The 27,994-nt window shown below is 44.2% G+C and overlaps 1 protein-coding gene across 10 annotated transcripts in view; it reads right to left on the minus strand.

The window, feature by feature from the left end:
- Nucleotides 10,555–27,994, minus strand: part of KIAA1211L (KIAA1211 like) — a 64,752-nt gene continuing 47,312 nt past the window's right edge. For 9 of the 10 annotated variants that reach the window (XM_021412893.1, XM_021412902.1, XM_021412911.1 and 6 more), the window contains 4 exons: nucleotides 25,678–27,289; nucleotides 15,808–16,004; nucleotides 13,966–14,101; nucleotides 10,555–13,249 (listed from right to left, as the gene is read on the minus strand). In XM_021412893.1, the coding sequence (XP_021268568.1) occupies nucleotides 13,104–13,249; nucleotides 13,966–14,101; nucleotides 15,808–16,004; nucleotides 25,678–27,289 (2,091 nt within the window). In that variant the 3' untranslated portion in view covers nucleotides 10,555–13,103. The remainder of the gene's footprint in view (nucleotides 13,250–13,965; nucleotides 14,102–15,807; nucleotides 16,005–25,677; nucleotides 27,290–27,994) is intronic. The other variant, XM_021412868.1, reaches the window with a different exon arrangement.

Consider the following 27,994-nt stretch of genomic DNA (forward strand, 5'->3'; position numbering starts at 1 on the left):
ACCACCACTCGGGACAACCTGTTCCTATGTACTCTGAAGGGCAGGTGAGCTCAGCAGGGTATTCCTGCACTGCTCGGTGCTGCTAGATGACTGGCCCTTAACTGTGCTATGTGATGTGCTCAGTGGCTGGTGATGATGGCCATGAGTTTGTGCTGTGCTAATCAGCGTGTCTGTTAAGAGCTGCGCTCCTTAAAGGGCAGCTTGTTCCTCATGCTGGCTCAATGGGCCCTCTGTCCTTTGTGCTGCTCACAAGTGTGGGGCTGTGTCTGCCTTGCTGCAGCACATGTGCTGCCCCACAAGCTGTGTGGCAAGCACAGCTGGGAGGTGTGGAAGTGAACCCACTTTCCTCCTGAGAGCTGTTATTGCTGGGGTGTGCAAGCGGTGAGGAAAGGCCAGCAGCAGCTCTATTCCATGGTTCATTACTGAGGGCTGCAGTGTTTCCATTTTGTAAGCAAACCTTGTTCTTCAATGGTTCCTTTCACAGGCTCCAGAAGTTGCATCAAGAGTTGTGTTTTTGGGTTTGCAGGGTCCCACTAAAATCAGCGCTCCATGATTATGGTAGGAAGCTCTCTGCCTTGCAAGAGCCATACTGGGTACTGCTCATGGTTAACATTGCTCAACCCTTTATTGCCTCCCCTTTTTTTTCCTCATCTTCCACTTGCTGAGACCAAACCTCTAGCAGACATTTCTGCTCTGAGTTACGGCTCTTACCCTGGGTGTAGCGGGACAGTTCCCCACCAGAACTTGATAAACCATACAGCAATCTTATTAGCTATTCTGTCTTAAAAGTGACATTTAACAAGACTCCATAGATTATTATTTTTTAACCAAAGCTTAAACACGTTGCTGTATTCTTTGCCTTCAAGTGACCTGCACAAGCCCTCTGTGTTTGTGCTGAGACGCTGCTGCAACTCCAGGGGAGGGCAGGACGAGCACATGAGAAGTTTGCAGGATCTTGGCAGCTGGGCTGTTCTGTGATGTCATGCTCTGAGTGGCGAGAATTTATGGTGTAAATTTGTGCTTCAGTCCCCCTTGTTATGATGGTATTTTTTTTTTCCTCTTGAAAAACAAATTTGGTACAATAACTTTCAAACAAAGGCTGGCACTGCATGTATGCAAGCGCACACATCTACTACAGAAATTTCTGTAGGGATCCCAGCAAGCTAAAAACATTAGAGCCACCATTGTTTGACTTTCATAGATTAGTGTTGCATGGGGATATGAATTTTTGCATTTCTGTGCCAGGAAAAAAAAAAAAAAACTGATTGGAGACATTTTTGCATGAAAGTGCTTTGGTCAGGAGAGAGAAGTCTGCTGAAGGAGAGAATGTGTTACAAGATGAGTTTAGTGGCATTTGTTTGAGGAGGGCTGTCTTATACTTTCTACTCTTTGCTCTTTCACTGATGGAACACTTGCATTAGGAAGGTTTACCAAGTGGACCTTGACAGCATCCAATTAACTATTAACTTCTGCAAACAATAGAGTAAGTGTTAATGTGGTTATTTTCTCAGTTCATCTGACATCTGCTCCTGGACTTAGCTTTATAATAAGGAAGGCAGTTTGCAGGAGAGGATAAAAATGAACAATGCTCTCATCTGACCTTCTACAGCAATAATCAAATGCCTCTTGGCATATTCCAGTGCTTGATGCATAGAAAAATTGCACGGCAAAGGAAAATCCTGTAGCTGCCAGAAGAAGGGAGTCTGGACTATTTGGCTGACACACTGAAAAATGCTGCCTGGTTCTGGTGAAGGTGATGGCTCGCTTTAATACCAGTATAGCAGTATTTAATGCCTGCAAATTTCCGAACTTGCTTTTCCTGCCCAGCTACTCTTTCATCCTGTGCTGTTAAACCAATGGCAGGATGCATGGGAACGGCACAGATCTGTGCCAGAGGAAGTTCAGACTGGACATTAGGAACAGCTTCATCCCCGTGAGGATGCCCCGACACTGGAACAAGCTTCCTAGAGAGGTGGTTGATGCCCAGTTCCTGTCAGTGTTCAGGAGGTGTTTGGATAATGCCCTCAACAGCATGCTTTAACTTCTGGTTAGCCCTGAAGTGGTCAAGAAGTTTGATGGTCCCTTCCAACCGAACTGTTCTGTTCTATATTTTGACACTGGAAAGCTTTCGTGCTGTGAATTTTTTTGTTATTACCTAAATGTCAGAGTAAAGACAAAGTGGTAGAAGATGCTCTGGTCCTGCCATAATTTCACGTATGCTGCAGTGACTCTTTCTGGCACACCTGGTCATTATGCATTTGTAGGGCTGCACTATCATTGGCATTTATCAAATTTTGGGCTCTTTTTATCCAGGTAGGTTTCCTGAATCATTCAGCAGTATGAACGCGTTGTCGTTTCTGCATTTCATACCATTAATACTCTGGCTTTCCTCGGCGTTAGGAAAGATGCAGAAAGGTAAAGGTGCTTGACCGTGGGCAGCAAAAGCCTTAACAGTTGCCTGGCTGAGGAATGGCAGTCTGGAAATTGTCTGTTGTCTGCTGGCTGATAATTGAATCCTGTCTCGGAGACAGGATTTATTCTCAGTCTAGCACTAACCTTATTTAACAGAGCCAGCACCTTCTGACTCTCGGTGCTTCTCCCTGCATCTCAGCCCAGTTTTGCCTTTTTCAGCTGTACACCTGTCACAACCAAATGTTTTCTGCTGCACGCCAGTGGAGCACCTAGCTCAGTGAAACTATTTCTGCTGGGCACTTTGCCACACAACGTATTGTTGCCGCATCAACAATAAAAACCAAAGAGAGGCACAAATATACCTGATGAGTAGTGGGGAAGGGTTGGCGGTGATTGCCCACTGCCCTTGCTGCAGGGGCAGCCTCTCTGGGTGATTTGGTACAACGGTGTGTGCGTAACAATACAGGTAGTTTTCCCACCTCACACTTTCGATGCTCATACAAATTTAGATCTATTAACGTGTGGCTTGCGTAGTATCTATTGTGATGCTAATACTCAACAAATAAACGGATGTAGAAAATTACATTAAAACGATGATAGAGGCAAATGCTCAGTAGCAAAAAAAAAAAAAAAAAAAAAAAAAACACAGCAAAAAAGCTCAGTTTAGTTAACCTTTACTCTGGCATTTCTGTGACTACATTCTGAACTAATCTTCTCTCACATGTTGTGATGCTGCTGCTCTGCACAGACCCGTCTCGCTAAGAAGTCAAATGTGATGGTGCCCTGGGGAAACCTCAGGGTTCCTCTGCAGTAGGTAAATTATCGGACTGCCTTTACAATGGGCAAACTGACACTGGGGAGAGCACGTCACTTCTCCACGTGTCTTGGGGAGGTAGGAACAAAGCTGCGTCTCCAAATTCATGTTTTTCTTTCCTCACCCCCACAGCATCATTTCACTCGCTGTGGAGGTAACATTCTCTGAGACACAAATTCTTCTGCCATATGCTCAGAGGTGATGAAAATTTACATTTATTCATCTCCTTCTGAAGGTAGAAGCTTTCAGACATCTTCCTGCTATTACATAAACATAAACCTGGAAGCCTTGAAGTTTGTATTGTGCCCATATTGCTGACAGTAGCTGAGGTCTGATGCCTGAGTTAAGAGCAGTCAGATACGGTTAGTCCTGACGAGAGAGTTCAAGTGAGAGGAAATCATATTAAGAATTAAACAATTTGATTGTCAGTTCATTTTCTATGTGCCTGCTTCATGGTATTCTCACTACTACAAGAGAGTCTTCTAAAATACAAAGGAAAAGATTTCTGGAAAATATTTGAGAGCTAGACTTCTTGTACTGGACATCGTCTTTATAAGCAAGACACTGGAGAGATGTCTCCTCTTGCTTACCTTGGGATGACTTGGTGTTTGGCCCACTGATGGAAGAGAATCTGCAGCTAAAGGCAAGTCTGAACCAGGCCCTCGGCACATATACATTTCTGAAGTTACTCTTTCCCAGCAAAAATCAATACAGGTCCAGGCAGCGCTGGGAAAGAATCCAAGACATCCTTCATACGAAAAATAAGGTATTTTAGAAGGGTCTTTCAAAATCTGGACCATTGTCACACTGTCAGATGAAGCTTTGAGAGAGACTGATTCAGATATAACTCTTAGTTTTATCTTGTGCGGAGTTATTACAAGCTATAAATGTTTTCTAGCTCCACTCACTGCAAGTACCCAAATGGCCACTTGAATAATGCACGGTTAAGGCACTTGCATATTCTCCAAAGATGTAGGGATATGTAAAACCTGAGCTAAAATGTGGAAAAACAGTGCAAATCTAAACTTCTGATTGCCAAGAAGCACAGACTAAAACTCCAGGCTTCTGACTCAGGCTCCTCTGCCAAAGCGTGGGCTGGCTACACTTTAGTTTTTGCTTTGTTTTCTTAGTCTCACGTCTCTTGTTGCCTGGTCCAACCCCGCTCTTCATCACCAATCCTCCTTCCAACTGGAAGGCTACGTTATGCAGGACATGGTTCAACTCACTTTGTTAGAACCAGATGTTAAGAGTCCAAAACCTGGCACCAAACCATTGGCTCAAATCCATCTCTGGGACAACGAGCTTTCTCCTGCTCTCACCGTTAGGTGAAGGATGAGCCTGCACATTTTCTGCTGCTAGAGACAGTACAGGATGGGGGATGAAAATGCCCTCTCCCAGTAGAAGATGAATGGGATGCTGGTAAACCAGCAGCAAACTGATAGATGGGCTTGTGTACAGGGACAGAGCAGGCTGCCTCTCTGTGAACACGCTAGCCGTGTGACACTCATTCTTGGAAACCCAGTTCTCAGACAAAACTGGAGATGTGGAATGTGATGTTCAATGCAGTGGCTGGGTGAGCATTTGTGCTAGCAGCAGTCATCAGCTGTGGCCTGGCGACGTTCAAGTCAGCATCGCCTCAAAGGGCAGAGGGGCACAGCCCTTGCTCTTGGCCTTTCCTTACCCCTAGCGCCTCCCGCTCTGATCCCATGCCACTCTCCTTGCTTCCCTGACTGCTTTGCCTTCAAAATCCTTTACCAAAAAGCATGAAGAACAACTAGAAAATCTTAAACAAACTCACACTGGAATGACAGGAAGAAGGTGATGAGTGACTTGACAAAGCATGACCCCGTAACTTTCTGAGCCTTATCACATCAGATATGGGTAAGAAGCTCAAATCCTAGATGCATCCCTAATAATTGATAAGGTTTTCTTTTTTTGTCTCCTGTCTGTCAAACATGAATTTCCTTGTCAATACTTCTAATGCCAAATCCTAAGCGGATTTTAGAGCATTCTGAAATGCTAGCTTTCATTTCAGGGCAAACCCCAGAAGTAAAACATTTGGTCTTTGGAAGCTCCCAAAGCAAAGGCTCGGGCTCACAGGCATCTGTTGTGGCCGCAGTCCAAGAGTTGCAGCCCGCTGACCGAGCTGCACGGCCTCTCCCATCGCATGCTACCCACCAGCTGCCCCACCTCTACAAGGCCCTGCAGTGCTCCCCACCCAACTTGTCCACGCCAAGCTTCACCCCAAGTAGCTTGCTAGTCTTTCAACAGTGCTGTGGGCAAGGGGACATAAATCCCGAGCAGCCAGGGGAGGATAAGAGCTGTCATTCGAACCCAGAGTGCGTGGTAAAGTGATTTTGTCAGCAGCTGACTTAGAGCAGGGAGAGAGAGAGAAGGAATAAGAGAATGATGCCTTAGACCTCCTGGCTCAGATTACCTGTAGCAGGTATGAGTCCCCTTAACTTGTGTCCCCCTGAGACACAGCAAGTGTCAAGGCAAACCTCGTGAGCGTGTGAACTCGGGAGTACTGAAAATAATTATCAAAGCTGCTCTCAACTTAAACAGAGCTGGAGCTCTGCTGTAATGAAAAGATCTCATTCCTTGCCCTATTGCAGCAGGGACCCAGGCTATATTGACTCACTCTGGTGGGCCTTAAAGGCTTTAGTGATGTTTCTTTCATTAGAGAGTTATTTTTCTGCCAATTTAGAATCCCATCTCTTCCCCACCAAGTGAACCGGTGGATATCCCAGCAGCAATGGGAAGATAGCGGATGGCAAGGAAAACATAGATAGGACAGGAGCATTCTGCATGGCATTTGGAAATAATGAGTGCAGTTTCCTGCCTCTGAGGACTTTTGCGACCAAGGTTTTAGGAGAAAGACAAATGAACCTCCATCAAACAGGAGCTTTACCCGACTACCTGGAATAACGTGTAAGTAGCAACAAACGAGGCACTGCTGCAGCACCAGCCAGCAACAGAAGTGACAGTAATAGCATAAGAGCTTTGGGACTACCAGGCAGCTCCATCCCCTAGGAAGGACACCAAGGATACATATTTTTAAGTAAAGCGATGTATTCCTTTCTTGCAGATTCAAAAGAAGCTTTAAGTTTCCCATCCCCACCTGCAAACGAGGTGCTCAGATCCCTCTCTCAATCACATGCAAATTACTCTCCTGGCACACAAAGGAAAAACAGCAGTTTAAGAGCAATCTGTTGATATTGTATTTTATACCAAAAATGTACTTCTCAGAATGACAGCTCCCAGCGCGATACCGCATGCTGTACAACCATGTGGGCAGATGCTAATTCCACCCACCAGACACGCAGGCAATGAGAGCGCATGGGACAGGGTCAGAACAGGCACCCATCAAAGCCAGACATGCAGCCGGAGCCCAGTGAGCAATTACCAAACTCTTTCTGAAGTTTGTAACGTGCCAGAGATGACACGTTTGATAACCGCCATAGCTGTGTCACTAGCGTATTCCATGCCATGCATGTACTAGTGCTTTGTTTCAGGACAGGAATAGCAGCAATGTGCTGACACAGAGTCAGTCCTTTGTATTTTCGGGTAATTACACCTTAACCCTCGGTTATAGAAGTATGGCATATATGTACCAGCGTGTTCAAAGTCAGGCTGCAGGGTGATTCATCTCACAGCAAACCTGTTTACAGGCAATTAAACCTTAACATTGTCAGGGGCTGGATTTTGTCCCTGACTGCCAGAGCTGAATGGAGGAAAACGCAAGGAGAGAGTGGAGAGCATCACGCTAGGCTCAGGTGAGCTGGTTGGTGGCAAGCAATGGCTTTCATCCTCCTCTCTCCCATGGTGCAAGCTGCGTGTCTTGCCCCTTCCCTGTGCATTTAGGAGGGGCTTCCAGCTGCAGGATCAGCCCAGGGCTGGGATGCTCAGGGCTCCTTCAGGGGACACGTCCCACCTTCCCTACGCAGAGTGTGTCAGTAGGCTGGCCCTCAGCCTAGCCCCCGTGTTCCTCCCATTTCATCAAAACCTATTTGTGTTTTTAAATCAGAATTATACTTCTATCTGCCGCTCATTGCAGCCCGACAGTGCTAACTCAGTGTGCAAACAAGGCCATCATCCAAGTATTGTTTTACATAACTGGAATGCTGGGGTTGTTAGCGTTTGCATAATGTTTAATTATTTAGTCAGAGCATAAAACTTGTCTCTGTCTCAAAAACATTTTTATGAAATGTCTCAATAATTAAACACCACTATGTTTATTAACAGCAGGGAAGGCTCATAAAATGAATTAGCCAGAAAGAGACAAGTAATGACATCAAGCTACGGTAATCAAAACATGCTGTTCTAAGGTAGGTCCCCAAGCATGGCAAACACCCACAGCAACTCCTACAAGCATCTGAGTACAACACCATTAAAAGCACAGCAGATCAGGCACCGTACCTCAGAGAGATCAGGGAGCCAGAATTCGATGGCTTAATTCACTCCTTAGTCAATATGTATTGTTTTGCATGGACTCATTTGACTGCACTGAGCCCGTGGAGGTGAGCCCTGTGTCTGAGTAACCTTTGGGGTCGGCTGAAGGCCGTTGTGTGACTCGGTGCCAAAAGAGCAGCTCACTAGTTATCAGGTCATGCACTCTTGGCTGATCAGAACACTTGCTGTGCCCAACCTCCAAGTTGCCCTCAGCTGCTCAAGGGAAAAGCAGAATTTGGAAGCAGAAATGGTTTCCTTTTAAAGGTGCAATCACCCATTAAATTAGGAGGAAGAATTTTGTATGCCCTAGGAGCCAAGCATTCTCCTCTAAAATAAAATATTTTAACAAGTGGAACTTTTCAACTTACATTTAGAGGAAGCATAAAATCCAAAGGTTATTTTATTGAGGCAAGATGGAAATTTATGTTCCCTTTAAATACAGCTTTATTCTTTAGTGGTATTTCAGTAATGTTACACAGGAAATTAAGTGTGTGTCCTCCTATACTCTCCCAAGCTCATCTGTTACTTTCTAATGAGGACTCCAAATTGCTCAAACCAATTCCTGAGGCGGGCATGTAGTTAAGAGGCTCCTTTTCGCCCATCAATCTGCATAAAAGCAGCCAAGGAAACCACCTCTTCTCCTCCCCGTATCCTTGTTGCAACGCCTGAGGCCCAGCCTGCACACTGCGGCTCTGCAGCGTAGTGCCAGTGGCCGTGTCCGAGTAGGGCCGGCTTTTGTGGGCAGAGGTGAGGAGCTACTTGTGCAAAGGGGAAAAGCAAGTGGGAAAGCCACCATGGGTTTATCCCCTTGGATAACCACCTTCTGCCCTCCCCGCGTAGCAGCATAAGCCCACACAAGTGAGCTCTGGTGGGGGCTGCTGCCATTTCCCTCAGCCCAGCAGAGCTCTGCGTTCTTAGCTGCTTTAGTGAAGTAGGTCAAGGCAAAAGCTGCCTGCCCACATCTCCTCTCCACAATCACAAGGTAGGATAATTTATATCCTCACAGTAATCAAGGCGTCTAAGGGGAAAGTGTGGCGTGAAGAGGCAATTCCAAAGCTCAGTGTCTCTCTAGAGAGCAGCTGATGGCAAGAGCCACCATCAGAACTGACTCACAGCTGCTGCCCTGGGTGGCCGCTGTCCTGCTTGCTGCTGCTGGAAGGAGCTCTGTGGTTAAACTGAATTAAAAGAAAGGCAGCCAGCCTTCAGGGTGTCTGCTGCTTTGGGAAAACAAGCGGAAAGCCACACAGGAGGAAGAGGAAGCAGCAAAGAGCCGGGCAGTCATGAAGGCGGCCTGTCTGGGTCTGTACCACGTAGCAAAGCCAGGTGCTTGCAGTGTGCCTGGTGTGGGCTGGCCCTCATGAGCACTGGTTTGCTGTGCCAGTGAGCCATGGGTAGGCCGAGGGCGTGGGGTGGGCACTGATATGCCAGGAGGTTTGGGACTTGAGGGAGACAGAGCCATGGTGCACACTGGGCTCCTCGCAGCCCAGTCAGGTGGGCCGTGCTCTGTGCCCTGGGTGAGCGCTGCTGCCCACGCAGAAGGGAGCTGCACTGTGACTCCTCTTGCTCTGGAGACTTTCTGCTGTGGGTCAGGTGTAAGGACGTGGCCATGCAGAAGGCTTCATTAGGCAAAAAGCAATCACTTCTGCATCACTCACCTCAAATGTGGTAGGAATTCAGGGGAGGTTCAGGTCAGTGTCGTGGTTACAGGCAGTTGCATTAAATTCAGAGGAGTTAAAAAAAAAAGGAATAAAGTGAGGATGGGATTTCTTTGGGAAGCACCATTAGCACAGCCTGACTTGGGACAAACTTGGCTCTCCAGTTCAGAGACTCCTGGTTTGCACAGCTTGGGCTGGAAGGGACCTTTAAGGTTCATCTGTGAAACATCAGTTCACAAAGTTTACTTTCAAAGGCAGGTTAGGAAATTACACGTCAATTCGAGCTTCAGAAATCAAACTATATTTGGGGAAAAATGGGGATTTTTTGCTATGGGGAGTGAGGAGGTACTCAGATGCTACTGCATCAGCATCCTTGAATACAGCATAACTGGCTTCAGTGGGACTGTGAGTCTGCAACACGTGCCTTTCATATGCCAGTAAGTAAATAAAGGGAGCCTTGCAAGCTAACGAAATCACTGAAAGCACGACCTTCAAAGGTGTGAGAGGTGGAAGGAAGCAAAACGGCTCTCTGTTGCTTTGCTTCGACACTTTAGTGCAGGCTGAACTGTGCTCCTAACAGCACTTGAGAGAGGTCTGGGATCCAAGAGAGGGAGGGAGGTCAGCACTTTCCTGGGTGACCTCCTTTTCAGCTGCCATAGGTGAGCCGGGAGGGCTTCCTTCTGGGAGCACAGCCACTACACAGAAGATAACTGGGATCTGGGGGGAAGCAAAGGCACTCCAAGGTATCGCAAAAGAAGATCTGAATGGCCTTATGGAAATGTGTCACACTGGTAGGAAGCTTCACAGAGTAACACAAGGCAGAGAACTAGCTGGGAGTGATACTCCACAAGGCCCTTCGGTCGGTATTGATTCATGAGCCACAAAGCAGGGACCAGTGCTCACAAATAGTTTCTTTTCCTTTGACTCCAGAACAGTACAAAAGCGATCTGCTAACCGCAAACACAAAACTGGTAATTAAACCTCCGTTACCTGCAGCAGAGTGCTCATCACATGTACAAAGCAAACATTTTGGCAGGTTTATTGCACTGCTCTAGACTAAGAGGGAATTAATGGCATCGCAAAATTACAGCAAGCTGCTTGCTACGCTGCTGCTGGATATTTTCTGACAAGATTTTGTATTCCTCTTCATCTTAAAAAAAAAAAGAAATACAGTCAGTAAATGTTCTTAGTGTCAAAAGCAACGCTGTGCAAAACGCTGTATCAAAGTAAAGGCCGGAGGGCTATTTTGGCCTTAAAAATTTATTATGGTTTGCAGTACATTAAAAATCATTTAGTCGTAATTTTTTACTGCAAGTTACTGAGCTCCAGAGGTAGTTAATTATGATAATTCAACTTGTAAATTGGGTAAGTCGCCAAATCTACGTTTTTTGCACAGAAAGAGGCACGGCCCACACTGCATTTGCATTGCACGCAGTACTTCACCGCCAGGGACAACAACTGATTGCAGAGTGTCACCTTGCACCTTGAACAGAAAGCCAAAGATCCATCACAAAGCACTTCTGGGCGAGGAAACGATTCTGTTTTCAAATCCATCTTGCTGGTGTTCCTTGACTGTAATTCAGACTGTGAGAGCTGATGTGCTTGAGTTATGAACAACGGGTGAATTTTTAGAAGTTATGTCAGTGTTAGAAGTTCTATACCAACCATGTATATTGCAGCTGCCTGAGCAAAATGGATCAGCCTAAGTCAGTCACACTGCTTCTCAGCTGGAAAGGCACAGTGACATCCTCAGGAAAGCGAATCAGATCTGAAAGGCTTTTCCAGTGGTATGAAGTGTTAACTATAAATCACTTTTCACACAGAGAAGTAAAGTATGTTTGTATTTGGCCACAAACAAGCCATTTGCCCAAAGCAAAATACACAGGCTCCAAATCTACATACCTGTTGACAGCACAGCTGCATCAGGACAGTATCAGGGCCCTCTGACTTAGCATGAAAAAATGTGTGCAGAGCGATGCCGTGAGAAAACAGAAGTCCGTCAGGTGAGAGGTCCAGAGAGCCCAGGATCTTCCACAAAGGCTGGTGCCTGTGGCAGGACGCTGTGCCGAAGAGGAGTCCTCCAGGATGCTGTGCCGGAGAGGAGTCCTCCAACTGCCACCTCCCAAGGCCCGTGGCAACAGCACAGGCCAAGGCCAGTGACAACAACCCACGCCAAGACCCTGGCTTTCATACTGAGCAACTCCTGTTGGGTTTCATCTTCTACCAGTTCATCGAGCTGCACCCTGAAATCATCTAGACCTTTGGTGCTTCCTGTCTCCAGATCAGAGCTGAAACACCACACAGGGAGCGAGGCACCCGGTGGCTGTTTCCCTTGGGACTGCACAGGTCTTGCCAGCAGGCCTCCATCTTGCTTCGCTGGTATTCCTGAGTGCCCGTCTGTCAAAACAGGAGATGGTCCAATGGGTCCCCATGCTTCCCCATGCAGCTGCACAGGTCATGCTCCAAAAATTCAGTCACGATTCAGCAGATTTAATCATTTTAAACAAGGACTGCAAGGAGACAGACTGCATTTTTCACTGCATTTCCTGAAAACGTCATCCTCTTTGCACAGGGTATGGGTAGGGACACAGCAGTAACTAGAGAATACAGATTTGGTCCTTTTTTTTCTGTATTATACTCCTTTAATACAGAAACCATTTTTTCAAGATTGCTACGCACAGTAACAATATATATTAAAACAATGCTGTATGCTAAAAAATTACTACAGAGGGAGTTAAAATCTTTTTTATAATACCTGAAAAACCTAACTATTTCTTCTGCTGGTCCTACAGCAAAGAAAAACAAAATCACAAATATATACATAAATAAACCTAGGGAGTGCACTGTTAAGGCAATATTTCACACATACAAACATACACAGAGAGAAATGTTTGCCTTAGCCACTGCTAAGTTTCCTTAGCACTAATTCCTGGGCATTACGTTTCCAGGAAATTCCCCAGTTGGATTTACTGTTAGCTTGCAAAATTGTCCACTGCTGCTAACACTATGCTCTTGATTGAGAATGATGATTTAACATAGAGAAGATAGTTGCAACCAGATAAATTCAGGCAGAAAAGTGATGAACTTCCAACTTCAGTCCAGTTTCCTTATTGCTCATCTTCTAGCAAATATCACACAACCAAGGCTGCTCACAAAAGGACCTGAGGAATTTTTATTCATGGTCATGCATAAATTTGCCGTGGCTCATGAAATGTAACCTAAAATCAGAGACTGGACCACTTGGTTCAGCTCAGCAAACACTGAGCCCAAGCAGCACATTTTAGTGGAGTACTCGCTGGAAGCTATTCATAAAAACTTCTACAGTTTGATATAAGAAGCGTCAGGCAATTCCAGTCGCACACATCAACAGAACCAGGATGTTAGTGCACAGTTTATAAATGTAAACAGAGGAAAAAAAATATCAAACAGAACAGCAACAACTGAAACTCAGCAAAGTTTAGCAAAGATCCTCTTTTGATGCAAACGTCCTTAAAGGAAGGAAAAACAGGAAATACATAAGGCAGAAATTTTGTTTTCCAAAGTGTAAGAATGCTCTTAGCATAATTTAAGTAGCCCACTGCCATTGCAATCCTGATTGCTACAATTGCTTAAGGTAAACTTTTCGACTGCACCTATTGCACGCTTTCTCCGCAGCTGTATAGTAAGAGCCTTCTCCTGTATCAGAGATTCTTCACTGTGCCTAGTTGGTCTGTAGAAGTTCAATTAAGTAGCTGACTTATTAATAAATGATATTATTCACTTGCTTAATTCTATTTTATAATCTGGGGCATATCACTCCAAGCTTGAGATTTCTTTTTGGCAAGTTCCATCCATGACGGCTGGTCTGGAGCAGCAGTCCTGGCTTTCTTAAAGTGACTGATTTCGTCTTTATCCCCCGGTGCTGGTGACTGAGCTACTGTGAATAAAACACAGGTACATTTCACATCAGCTTGCCGTGCAGCTATACATTTTACTCTTTCATTAAAAACTTGCTGAGTCTTGCTCTTCAGCAGAAAATCTTTGCATTTCGCATCAAAACTTCTACAATACATTATTGTATAATAAGCACTTTGAGCAACAAAAGAATACATTTTTTATGACTAATATATTTTGGTTCCTAACTTATAAAAAACATTGAGACCTCATTAAGATGACCTCGATTCTTTGCCATGCCCTGTGTCCACACCCAGGCCAAACGAGAGAGAGTGTTTTCATCAGCGAGAGCGCTTCTTTCAGACTTCATCCCACCCTTCAACTCACTGACGGGCAGACAGGTGGTGATCACATTGTTTTTGTGCGCTTAGGAAACCCCATGGAAACCGAACACTTTTGAAAAAAGAGTTCTGTGTGCATTTTACTTTTTACATTTGGGACCCAATCATCCTAAATGGCTTGGAACTCTTGATTTGCATTTCTTTCAACACTAGTTCTGATTACAGTGTGATCAAAGCAGAATATGTCACCACAAATCTCCAGATATGAGTGCCGAGAAAACACTTTGCCCTTGGTCATGGAGGACCAGGGAAGGGATCAGGATCTAACCCCTCCTCCTTCTCCAGCACACTCAAACAGGATTTCTTCAGACAAGGCTGCAAGATAAGAGCAATGCATTTTAAGCGTTTTCTTTCCTACCAGAGACAAAATGTGACAGTGAATCAGTTCTTGACGGCGGCTCTTTTGCTTCAGACTTTGACTCCTTTCTCTGTTCTTCAGAAGTGGTTTTAGGTGCCAAGTGTGAAGGTTTGCTCCATTGCTGCTTCACTGACCCCTAGGTACAAAGAGGGTTAAAATCCAAGTAATGCAGTGAATAAGTAAGACCAATCTGGAAGGATATGAACAAAAGGAGTGGATTTGATGCCTGTTATGATCCAAAGACCACATGGACTTATCACACACTGGTTCCACTCCTCTCACTCGAACTGACACCTGTTCAGAGAGCTCTAGGGGTTTAACGTTAGCACCCGTAATACTCAACTTCAAAAACTGAAACCATCCCTCTGTGTATCTTCTTATTTGTAGTAGTATCTCTGAGTAGGTTCTTACAAAGGCAGAATATATTCCAAGCCATCTGAAAACCTCCACTAACGTACACAGGATTTGCAAACGGCCTCGCTCTCTCATGTTTCCCTTCCACCTCCCAAATTTTGTGGCTTAGGACATTGAATTTTTGGAGGATTGAAGGTAAACTTCCATAAAAAGGAAATGAAACACATCCTCCCATGATTTCTCTTGCCAATATCAAAAACCACCTTGAAGTGATAGTGCCTGGTGCCATGTGAGAGTGAGAGTGGGCGTAGTACAGTGGCACCACGCCTCACACGCAGCAGTCAGGAGCATCTTGGCATATTTCTCTGCTAGCTGATAAAGGGAAATGAAATGCATGGCATGAATTTTAGGGAACACTGCCAACAAAAATCTGGAGCTTCCTATTCGACACAGAAACTGTACTTTGGGATCACTTAAACCCTCAGTGTTTTAACTGCTATGACAGTGCTGAGTATTTTTGCAGTTTACAATCTTGCCTAGACATTTTATTAGGTTTTACTTCCTGTTAATCTAAACCACTGCTATTTTTCATCATCTAGACATCTTTTTCTATTCCAGGATATAATACAGTAATCGGGTTTCTTATAGTACCATTTTGAGCAAGAAAGTAGGTCATTTGCACTGGGAATGCTGAACTGGTATAAGCCACTCATGTTCCTGCATCAGTGCTGGGCTCTTACCGAGCACGAGGCAACACAGGCAGCAGTACTCGCACGCTGCTGCCTCCATGAGCTAGCCCAGTAACAGGGAAGCCTTGTTAGTATTCTGTATTAATGCCAAGTGCTTCTGCTAGCACAGCTTTGTCACCTGGGAAGATCACTTGCTACCAGTATCACTTTTTTTTGCATGGGATCTTTGAAGCTCATATTCTGCGGCACCACATTGTGCATTTCAGTTATATACAAAGAACCAGAATTTATATCTTGGCAATGTCTGCAAGTGCGAATGCTATTTTTATCCTGTTTCACTTCTCAAAGCTTTAAACATTGTTGCTCTAAAATCCTTCTGGGACCTGGCTCTTCTTTCAGTGTTATCAGTCAGAAGGTACAGGAGATTCAATGAAATGGTGGAGAAAGTATTGTACTGATCTCACTGCACTGAGAGAGACTGTACAGTTTAGTACCACATTTTGGTTATTTTAGCCTACCATCCACACCTCACCTCTGCTAAGTATGCAGTGGGCACCTAAGAAATTTTACACACCTCACATAGTTCCAGGATTTTGTGGACATATAAAATTACTTATCTAAATAACCAGGGAATTCTGCATCTGCAATGCATTTATGAGAGCAGCGTCTTTGTTGCTTCTGGTTATACTCATTAAGTTATCTGTCATCATTATGGCATCTGAGAGGTAAAATAGCAGTGGATCCAAGGAATATTATGGAAATGTAATATGAAATCATTGCAAATTTGTACTGTAAGTACCTCTGTTCTTTCCTTCTCTTTGCTCTGTTTCTCTGTATCTGATTTAGCATCCGGAGTGAGAGGTTTCTCTCCATCAAGCTCGTGCTCCTGCTGCGTGCCCCACTGTTTCTGCCTTGCGATGGTGATCCAGGCTGGCTCTGTGGGACTGTCAGGCTCCCTTCTGGAGTCTCCAGCAATCACCAAAGACACACTCCTCTCTGTTGACAGATTATTTATACGCATGGTTATTTGAAAGAGAGTTGTAATTACCTTCAGCTTTCACTTGCTCAATATGCTGATTTGTCACATGAAGTGTGATAAGTCTCAGTAAATTGGAACTCTTTTCAGATTGGTCTCCAGAGAACAATCCTCATGTTTTCACTAAGATACCACTCAACTGGTGAAAAACCTCTTCTCACCCTTGTTCAGCTAGAGTCCAGTGTCACTGCCTTCACATGGGGGAGATTCAGGAAAGTCAATCAAGCTTTGTTAAAACAACCATTTTCCAGGGTCTCCCCTTTTGCCCCTCTTCCATTCCCAAACAGCAGCAGCCAGTGCGTTAGTCCGATTGCTGCCTTCTTGTGATCCTTTTAGAAGCAGCCTCTCTGGCACAACCCCGCTGCCTGCAGCCTGTGTTGCCTGAACACACAGAAATACTGCTAAAACCAGAGGGTTAACTTGGTCGTTTGACATGAGGCACGCTTTGACTTATCCCTGCTGACACTAACCATGTTCTGCACTTGTGCCAGTCACTCTCATCATGCTCTACTAGAATGGAGATTTCAGCAAGACAAGAAAAAAAAATGCATTTCCTAGAGAAAAGGGTCAAAAGTGCTACTCTGTTGTTCTCATGTTTGCTATTAAGGAACAAGCAGTACAGAGAGGTATGGGGAAGTGAAATACTGCATATTCAAACACTCTGTGTAGGGAAACCCTGTTTGTAGATCAGACAGAACCCGATTGAGAGAAGAGCCTCAGCTTCTCTGTTGGCTCCAGCTCCCCCATTCTCCACTTCTTCCTTGGTTTACACTGCACGCAAACTTCAGTTTTACAACAAATACAGAGCCACTCCATGGTTTAAATGAGGAATAAGAATAGTGCTAACACAGGGAAAGACAGTTTAACTTTCCTCAGGCACTTCTGGTCACCATTGTCCCCAAACTTCTGGAAGGCTATTTCAGAGCTGAAGTTAAGCATTCCCATCCCAACATCATGCATAATTCTGCCCCTTAAGAAATGTTATCTATTCAGCATCCTGCTCAGACCCGTGCTCAGCTGCTGTGCCTCCCTGTCTCAGGACCCTGTGGAGGTGGCACACATTTCTGGAGAGCTGTGATCTAATTTAGAAGAATGTGGCGCCAACCCCAGAAGTTAGCTGAGCACGAAAACACTGTAACGTCTATGTTAGCTAAAAACCACAAAAAAGAGAAAACAAGATTTTCTTTAAGGGCAAAGGAAGACATTGTGCCAGCCGACACGTGCATTTCCCATCACATTTACCTCATGTGATCTTGTAGGGAAACCTCTTGAAAAGAAGCCAGGAAGCCCAGTTGTGCAGACACAGCACAGATAAAGAAGGGCCCCGGGCCACTGAAGAAGCTTCCCTCCTTCCTGCATGGCAAGTTACTCCAATTCTCTGCATGCCACCTACGTCCCCCGTCCTTCCATGCCAACAGCTGTTCCTCACATAATCTCCTCTCTTCTCTTTGCTGGCTGCCCTTGCTTCATTTTTGTCTCATTTTAGAGGATGATAATTTAATGCTGGGAAAGATGTCCAATGTCATCTAGTCTATCCCTTCAGCTGTAAGGCAAGATGAGTTGCAAAATTTCACATGAACTGTGTTCTGATCAATATTCATCTAGTCTGTTCTTAAAATCCTCCGAAGATGGGTCAGAACTCGCAGTCTCCCCAGACAATCTGTCCAGAGATTTGGCTGTTCTTTTTCCACTAGATTTTATTTTTCCATTGGGTAAGCTAAATCTTCTTTGCTCTAATTTAAATCTGTAACTTCTTTTCCTATACACTGTGGTTGTGAGCAGATTACTCATATTGTCCTTGTGGCAATCTGTTGTGCATTTGAAGATTTAGAGCACGTTTTCTCCATTTTTTTTTAGCTTTTCTGATCAGTTTATTCTCTAGATGCTTTTCTAGGCACTGTCCTAATTTGGACCAAACCTTCTTTCAAATACAGTGCTCGAATCTGGCACAAGGTGCTACCATCAGGTGAAGTGGAAGGAGTACTCCACATGCCTTGGAGACTGCCTCCTATACACATCAGTCACTACGATTAGGCTTTTTTGCAGAATCACCTTATTCTTGTTTCAAATTTAGTTTGTGAGCTCCAGATCACCTTACTTCCCCTCTCCCCTTCCCTTTTTGTATCTGGGCATCTGATTATTTTTACATACAGAGCAGCACTTTGTACTGTTCTGTAACAAAAATATTCTTTTCAGACTATGTCTCCACTTTCTCAAGAGAACTCTGATTGCTATTCTTGTTCTCCAGTGTGCCCACAGGCTTTCCAGCTTGGTAGTATTTGCAAATGTAAGAAAAATACACTTAGTTCTGTCACCCATGTCCTTAAATATACTGAATAGTGCCAGAACTAGGATGGCCACCATTAAAATGACAGTGAAACGTAGCCAGCATCCTCAGTAGCTTTGTATCAACCCAATGAATAGCTGCACCAAAACTGTATTTATAGGAATGTCATGAGAGGACATCATCACTCGTTTGCCTTGTCACAACAGTTACCATTTGATTTGGCTTCTCATCACCAACCCATGTTGTTTGGAACTTACATCCATGCTATCTTGTGGACATTCATAAACAGCTCAGTTATTCCTTTCAGTATTTCATTTTAAGTGGCATATAACACCGTTTTTCCCTCTGTTTTCCCCACTTCCCCTCCCTTTTCAAGACTTTCCCTTATTTTCCACGTTTCTCCAAGATAACCACTAGCAGCTCAAGGACTACTAAACAGTCTTCTCTCACTATATTAGGACTTATTTCATCAAGACCATCATAACTAAAGCCACAAAGCTGAATTGATGTGATGTCTGCTAATATATCCACAATCACATTATCTCTTTTGTAGGTCATGCCCATGTATCCATTTAGGTAGTAAGTAATTTGGGGCAAAACCCATTAGCGCACTGCCAAGTAAAACTAGGTGCCATGCTTCATCAGTTCCCAGATCACGCTGCTGTGATAAGCAGACTGACTGCCACTATTGAAGGTGATGGTGATGTCTGGTGTTCCTCAGAAGCATCCCTTAATGAATATCCATGCAGCAGTTAATATCACCAAGGTATTACCAGTGTTACCAAGATGTTCCTCCATTGAAGCCTCCCTGTGCCTGGACAGCCTCTTCCTTTAACTCCGTCCCACCAAACATCCCCTTTTCCCCCATGTAAGGCCTCAGTTTCAAGACAGGGCCTTGCATAGCTACAGGCACACCACCACACAGGTCCTTTTCCGCAATAACTACAGCCTTTGCAGTGTCCTTTACTGTCTTTAATACCTTGGTCCTCACAAATACCGAAGTTTTTACTCTGAAGGCTCCTTTCATCTTACCCACCAGCCTTTCCTTGATAGTGGGAACTCAACTTCTGCCTTGGCCCTGCTAGGGATGTTACATCTTAGTCTTCATGATTCAAAATCACCCTTTGTGTTCTGTCCCATTTTCCCTGTCACACCACAGGGGCTTTCTGTAAACACCGCCTGAACTGTGCGTTGCTCTTCCTCAGCTCCCAACGAACAATCAATACTGACAATGACTGCTATACTCTAGTTCTGTTTACCGTGCTACACGTAATGGTCTTACTGCTATCTGTGCTCCCATTTCTGTGTTATCTTTGTGTATTTAGGATTCCTCCTCCTATTGTTTTGATGTGCATTTCCTAGCGCAACAAGGTTCCGAATCCCTCAGCAATATGTCAGGAGGCTGCTATTACAACAATGTTTTTCATAGGGCAGATATTACAGTGGGAGGCGTCAAGCACTTGGGCTTTTCAAATAATTTTCACAATGAGAAACCAGATGTCCAGGCAATGCTAATTAAAAGCCAGCCAAATTAGAGCCAAATATTATCCTGCAAGAGATGGTATCAGAATGCTGCTGTTATAGTTGCAATGAAAAAGCTCTTTATCAACATCTTTAAAGGTTGAAAGATAAAGAAATGCACCTGTGCAGGCCTGACTTGGGATAGCAGAGTACCATCACCTACTCTGAGCAGGATCAAGCGCTGATCTGCTTCTGGGACGGGCTGTCTTGTTTCATCAAGTAATTCCATTTTACTCTTGCTGCTGTGAGTCTTTGCTACAGGAAGTATGTCAGGCAGGCAAAGCAAGGGAGATGTGTATTTTTCAGCAAAAAAAAATCAGATGCAATCTGCAGGATTTGCTACCTTCTCCCTTATCAGTCAGCTGAAATTACTATAAGAGGAGAAAGAGACTGTATTGTATTCACAGTCTGCTATCTTTCCCATTGCCCAGAGGTCCGTTACATCCTCCTGCTTCCAACTAGAGAAGGTGGTGTGGCAACATACATGCATCACTGTTCCAGCCACTATATGGTACTAGCAAAAGATGAAAGGTGGTGAAGTAATACAGGACAAAGTAAGGTGGAGAGAGTCACTCCCACAGTTTAAGGTTATCTGAGTCTCTCCTATGAAACTCTGGGGTTCTGAAGAGTACTAAGAAGCCAAAAGCATTCTCAAGAAGCAACAATTCACAAGAAGTGCTGTCTGCACATCTTCCTCATTTCAGTGACTATCTGCTTCCCATGAATAAGTCCTCCCTCCTATCTTATCTCATCCAGTCATGAGGCAGTCAGAATGCTTTTATAATTCACCATGCACCATGCATCAAAGCTCAGCATTTAAGGAACCAGCTTGCCACAGTGAAACCAAAAGAACTCAAAAGCACAGTCTAATTCCCATTTCTGACCGAAGTCACATGCACAACAGCTAGCACAAGAGTTCCCCGTGGGTATGCTCTGCCATCGCAGAGTGCTGAATGCAAGCAGAGGCATCCTCTGCTGGAATCCATGCGAGGCTGACATGCCACGAACTCCACAATTGCTCTGTATTTCAGTTCTCCTTCTGTGAAGCAGGGTGAGCCTCTTGCTTCATAGAATCATAGAACCATAGAATGGCCTGGGTTGAAAAGGACCTCAAAAATCGTCTAGTTTCAACCCCCCTGCTGAGTGCAGGGTTGCCAGCCACTAGACCAGGCTGCCCAGAGCCACATCCAGCCTGGCACTTCCATGGCACACTCCGAAATTTCTGAATAAAACTGAATTCTGAATTATATTCTTTGGTTCTTATTACAGTATGTTTAAACAATACACTATTCAACTCTCTACTTAATAACTTCATAAACTAATAGAGGATGTTGTTGGCAGTGATGAATCTCTCATTCACTCATAGGTTTAAGTTCATGATAGTTTCTTCTCTTTGTTTCCTTGGAACAGATTTGGCCTGAGGCTTTTGGAAAGAAGAGCGAGCCCCTTCTTCCCCTTGAGATAAGTCACAAAAAACAAGAGGACACCAGGTCAGAACTTGTCCAACTGCTCTGTGCTTAATGCATCCACCTACGAACACCTAGCATTTTATGTGGGCTGCTGAAGCCTGCTGCCTCTTGAAACCACACTCAAAAGCTTCCTCCACCCGTTCCACCACAGCTACCGAGCACATGCCATCGCAGGCCTCTTCACAGGCCTTGTCACTCAGGCTGCCAGCAGCCAGGCCCGAGCCCCTCACCACTTCCACAGCTCTGAGTCTCACCACCAGACAACTCCCAAACAGAGCCCTCTCTCACCTTCTGAATTCTTTCCCTTAGATAAGAATCACCCAGGCTCTTCTCAGCTGGGTCTGACAGCAGCAAGGCTGGCCCAGTGCTCTCTAACGGGGGAAATTCCCCTGCTGCAGGTGTTAAATGCAGGTATCTGTTTCCCTCAGCATTTTACTAAAGATTTGCTTTTCCTTAGAGACTACAGCTCTGCTCTTGCAAATGAAATTTCTTCTGCCTAAATATTGTGAATATGAAAGTATACACTTCCCATCAATAGCTGGATATATTCTTTCACATCTATCTGACTGGTTGTGGTAACAACAAGACGAAGGTACAGTACTATTTACGGACTAAAGAGGATCTATGATTGACTCGTTATTGTGCATTGGTGTATGCACACACAGAAAGTGAGAGAAATACATGTTTACTTCTGTCTACTGACGGACAGATATGCTCAGTGTATTCAAACATGTGTAAGGTTGTGCGTGCGCACTGCATACGTGAATAACCACAACAAAGACATATTTAAACATACCCTTGAGCTTTAGGGATCGATTTGTTTTAGGTACGGCCTGAGATATTGTACCTGTTTCCTTTAAATCTAAAAGCCTTTGTGTGGACAAAATATTGCAGAGGCTCTTTATAACATTTAGATCCTGTCCCTGATAAAGAGCATCTTATGCCTGCAAGGACTGCAAAGAGTGGTTGCTTTCGCCATACGTTTGTGCAGGCAGAATATTACAGCTGCTTGAAGGACATACCTCTGGTAGCAGCAAAGCTAACTTGCATACTCCCTTTGAAAGCAAATATATTCATAACTAATCCAAACAACTATACACAGTGACATAACCCCTCCATATACACAAGTGTCATTGTTTTGTAAGACTGCTTATGTGTGCATATTTCATTCCACGTTGTTACATCTTTGGTCAATCATGAAACACCAGGTATTTCACAAAAGGCTTTAAAAATGCAGATGGCATTTAGTATATACCCTGCCCTAAATATTTCTCTTTGTTTACTAATGTACTAGATGCATCTGTGTGAGAGTACACACCCAGTTCCTTACTTTCAAAGCACGCAATTCTAAAAGATCTGGCTATGTATTTCTGGCATTTCCTTCTTTAAGCTCCGTGAAGAATTTGACTTTTGGTTGGATCTATACCGCTGATGCCAGGAGAGTCTTTTTTACACCAGAAAGTGCTATCTTTGCATCAAAGTCTATTTCACTGCTGGAAAGCAGCCATATTACACAATAGCCTGACACAACCTAAAAACAAATGTATTTTGGAAAAAAAAAAAAAAAAAAAAGAGCATCTTCTTTTCAGCTACAGACAGGACAGCACTAGAGTAATGCCTTTTATGTAGAGAGAAACATTTTCTTCGTCGTTTCAAAGCCCACATTTCCCAGACAATGCATACCAATTTCATTCACCATNCCCCCCCGAGTTCCTTTTCTCTTTTAGTGAACATCTCTCTGCTACAGTCACTGATTTTTGAATATTCTCATGTGCACATTCACATGGGCATTGCTTACCGTCTTGCTCTTGTAATAACCTGTTAGCGTGTGTTGTTTCTGCCCTTTACAGGATTTATAGACTATCAACCTCCAAAAACACGGCTTAATTTTTTAATTCTTGCAAAGACTTGTGCTTTTAGCTCTAGAAAAATTCCTCCTCCAGACAGCTAGAGTGACTGATTTCACACATTCATTAAAAAATCACCTTGCAGCTGCACAGAGGCCAAACAATGCTGCTTTCCCCTCAGTGGCACAGCAGCCTGCCTGCAGCCCTCATGGGGCCTTTGGTACCAAGAATGCTGAGAAGCCAAAAATTGAGCTCCATGAACCAAACTGCTCCTGTTCATCCCGTGACACGGCAAACTGACTTTCTGCAGATGATTGTATAGGAAAAGGGTATTGCACCCCCTTGCATTATGATTCCACAGCTTGCCTTCCTGTTCAGCAGAAGAATTTCCTAACACACAGTATGAAGAAACTCCCGGACAGTGTCAAGTGTTCCTCAGTAGCAACCACAGCTCTTAAAGTCGTTGGACAAAAAAACTGAGAGGCCTAGAATACATGAGGGCCAGAGTTTGTTAAGCCACATGATTGATCTCTGGAAGAGTGATGCTGATCGTGCTTTTCAGATTTCTGGCACTTAAAAAGATACTCTCCTAAGTCACTGGGCTGAGGCAAAAGTTTCAAAGAGCTTAAAAATTACATGTGCACAGGAGTACTGCACAGTCCCATAAAGCTGTTTTTTCCCTCACTGCATCCCATGGCTCAAGATGCCCTACAGAAATAATGCAGCAATTCTCCTGGGTGATGCTGTCTAATTCCGCACCCCCCAAAAAACCTGCAGTTGTGCCCAGATGGCTGGAGAAGGGGGGGGCACCTCACTCACCTGCAGCCTGTGGTAGCTAGCTCAGGCTGAGGTGGTGACTCGACCCCATTTCTAAGGAGAAAGGTCTGCAGTGGCATAAGAAAAACCTGGAAAGACCGCAGGTCAAGTTGGAACAGAGTATTCTCTGTTTAGAATTAAGCTTTTAGTCCTGGCATGCTAAAATAGCAGAATGCGTTACAAAGCTGTTCAAAGCTGGAAAACTACTGTGATATAATAATAACAGTGAGGAATTAGATAAGAAGACTAATTACTGCTACAGGCTAATCTGAATCTCTATGTCAGACAATACCAGGCCATACAAATCTGCTGTAATACTGCCAGGTGGAGATGAACACATCTGAAACAGTGCTTCTGGACCAGCAGCACCTGGTCAAACTCCAGGTGTGCACAGCCCTGCCAGTGAAGCCAGGCTCTTGCCCACACACACCATTTTGCAGAGGACAGCCCTGAGCCAGGGCCAGGAGTCTCCCACGTCCCAGAGCTGCAGGAGCAGAGGAGAAGCCAGGAGAAATGTGCTCCCCGGCTCCATTTCTTCCCTTTCCTCCCCCTCCTGCACCCGCCAGCTCCCACTGCACTCTTGCTGCAGCCAGTCTTGCTCAGCTTCAGTAAGTTGTCTGTGGGGCCAGGAAGAGGCTTTTGTACAGAACAAGCGGCCTGCCACATCCTGAGGTCTTCTTTCAGCTTAGTGTTTCCTCTCTCCCAGGCTCAGAACCCGACCCCCAGTGAAAAACAGCAGCCTGAAAGAGTAGCTCTGCTGTGGCACGCACAAACCTCATCTCCTCACATTCTTAACATCAGACTCATGACCAGACAGATTGGGGCAGGGAATAAGTTCCTCCTACATAACGGAAGACCTAAAGATTTTCTTTCCCCTTTTTGACCAGTCTTTGAAGAGAAGAGCTTTTCCATTTATAATTGCTTGAGTGTACTTTACTTAACTCATTTACTGTGGTTGCAAAGACCTCAGATGGCGGTGTCGCCTTTTCTGTTCTCTGCCTGTGGCACACAATATATTGGTCTCCAGAGGACTGAATTTTTTAACTCTAACCCAATTATAGTTTGGCTTACAATACAGACAACTGGGTGCAATTTAACGATCTGCAGTAGACTTGATCTTGGTCCAGCAAGCTGCGGGGTAGCTAATTCTTGTTTTTAAACAAGGAGTGAGTAATGGTGAAGACAGATAAATGAACATGCAAGACTCACAGGAGACAACATATAAATAGTGTGCTGAGCGTGCCAGGCAGTTAGCAGTATTTCTGCCTCAATACTATGGCAAGAAAAGGTCTACAGGTCTGAGTCACTCACCCCACACAGGCCACTGCACTTAATATGTGCTCCTGCCTTTTGAATTTCCAGAAAGCAGCTCTAAATGGGGACATTTAGTAGCTTGATATTTCTCTTTCACAATGCTTGCTAATGCACTGAATGTGTTGAGTGTCACTTTGAACATCCTTTAAACAATGCTATGAAATGGAAAAATCCCAGGTAAAAATGCTTTTGTCTGCTGCATCTTCCCTGCTGTTGTTCTGATACTCAGAAGGAAGAATCAGGGAGCAACACCACCAAAGGCAGAGCTCTGACTCCAGCTCACCAGTTTTGAGATTCATACAACAGAATGTGTGAATCACACATGGTAAGGTCATTCTGCATGAGATAAGATAACTTCACAAAGTATCAGTAGTCTTACCGGGCACTTTACTAGGATTTGGCCTTTTCTGCACGTCTCTATCTTCATTTCTGGATTCAGGAGCATGAATAGTTTTGTCCTGCTTCTCCTTGCTTGCATTAATATTTGGAACAGTTATGTTTTGCAAGACTGGCTTTTTAGGCAATGGAGGTTTGCTACTAAGCTGTTCAGAGGACTTTGCTTTGGATTTGATCTTTTCATTTAAAGAACCATCAACATTTGTATCGGCTGTTTTTTTGATCTCTGCCTTATCACCTTTGAGAAATAAAGTCAATCCCTCATTTTCTAAATTAAATTCTGCACTGTATCTTTTAATTCCTTTTGATTCAGATGACAAGTGGTCTCTACATTTCAAGGACAGTGACGTGGATCTAAGTTTTACTTGAAAAGGATTTTTATCTTCACAGCTTTCCTGATTCTGAGATAGCACAGAAGAATCACTTTGCACCGGAACTGCATCGACAGCTGGAGAACCACAGACTGCCAAAATTTCCATAGACTGGCCCATGTTCTCAGAGTCAGATTCTGGCAGCAAAGCTTGGTTTTTGTTGCTACTTCTTCTGTCTTCCAGATCTGATCCCTTCTGCAAATCTTCACTCAACTTCTCATTTTTCAAGGAGACGTTCACATTGGACAGGAACCTGGTATTTAATGGATTTTCACACACTGAACCTTCTGGGAAGTGTAGGCTTTTGGTTCTTGGCCTTTCCCGCGCAGAGGAGACAGAGAACTTTCTCAAGGCATTCAGTTCATTGGCTGCTTTTTCATTTTTCTTCCCCCAAATTTCTTCTTTATGGACTACTGTCTGACTGTTCTCTTTATCAGAAGCAGACGCTTCTTGTACAGTCTTTGTTTTCTCTAGAGACTGGGAAGCATATGATCCTACCTGAGCTGAAGAAGAGGGATGTGAAACATGGAATGAATCCGTGGGCTGGAAAGAACCTATGAAAAACTGCTTGCTAGACTCTGACAATATAGCAGCCCCTTTCTTTGACTCTTTGTTACAGGACATTTCCACAGGTACCTGATCATTGCTCTGTATGTTTTCTACTAACCCTCCCAAGCAAATACTACCATTCTTACTAATTGAAATATCTTCTTCAGATGGTATTTCATGTGCTGAAAACGCAGAAGGAAGCTCCTTATTTCCCTTCTTTAAAGTACTAGTTGACACATCACTACTCACATCCCCAGACAACAGAACCAGTGTTCCTGAGGAATCTTTTGGCTTTTGTACTTCTCCATCTGGACCAGAGTGCAGAGAAGTTGTGGAGCCTTTGCCTTCTAACAGCAGCGAGCACTCAGACTTCACGCATGTATCCAGCATTAGCTGGCAGCCCTTTGGTTCATTCTCTGGTAGCAAAGCTTCCTGTGCAACAGCAGACTCAGAAGTGGGTTGAGTCACTGCCAGTCTCAGAGCAGGGGAAAGGTCCTCAGGCATTCTGGGCTTCTGCCAGGAAGCCACGTCCTGCGCTGCAGATGTGCCGCATGGCAGTTCTTGATCGCTGGTTTTGAATACAGCATCTGGCAAGTCCGCATGCATCTCCTTTTCATCATCCTCCTCTTCTTCTGGTGTACAGCTCAAATCAGTCAGAGACTCAGACTGGGTCCTCTGCAAGAAATTTAGAAAGCTCCATAAGTATGTGCAGATTTGTATGTTGTTGCTTCGTTTTTTTAAACATGGCATTTACAAGCAAGATCTCAGACAAGAAGGCAATACTTACCTCCAACACTGAGCATGCTGTTTTCTTAACCTACCTACTGGATGCATTTTTAGCTATGAATACTCTGGAATAATGTATTTAACCAATATAAAAGCAATCAGTGACACCCTTTTCTGCACAACTAGGGCTTTCATGCGTTTATAGATAGGAAGTTCATCAAAACAATGACCATTGGAGCGTCCTTGGCACTAGATTCCTCTGAGCATACTGGATATGTTGTGTTGTTCTTAGGCAAAAAGCAGCATTTTAAAGAGAAAATCTGTCCCTTTGTATTTTGCTACTCCACAACAGCAATAAAAATAAAACAAGCTATTCTTCCTAAAGCGTAAACCTACAGAGAAGGAAGAACAAAAAAACTAAGAAGCCTGTCAGGTTCTGACACATTATGCCAGCTGAGTATCTACTCCCATACGGCAGTTTTCTGTCTGGTCACAGTGTGACACAGTATTATAATCTTTCCTCCTTTGTGCACAAGTCTTCTTTCTTTCCCAAGAATTAGACTATTTCATAAAAGTTTATAAATATATATATAGTCATCTGTGAGGTCTTGTGATTACACTTCAGGCAAGGACTGCCTAAATATACAGGATTAT

This window comes from Numida meleagris, chromosome 1 (genome assembly GCF_002078875.1).
Source record: "Numida meleagris isolate 19003 breed g44 Domestic line chromosome 1, NumMel1.0, whole genome shotgun sequence".
Classification (NCBI taxonomy): Eukaryota; Metazoa; Chordata; class Aves; order Galliformes; family Numididae; genus Numida; species Numida meleagris.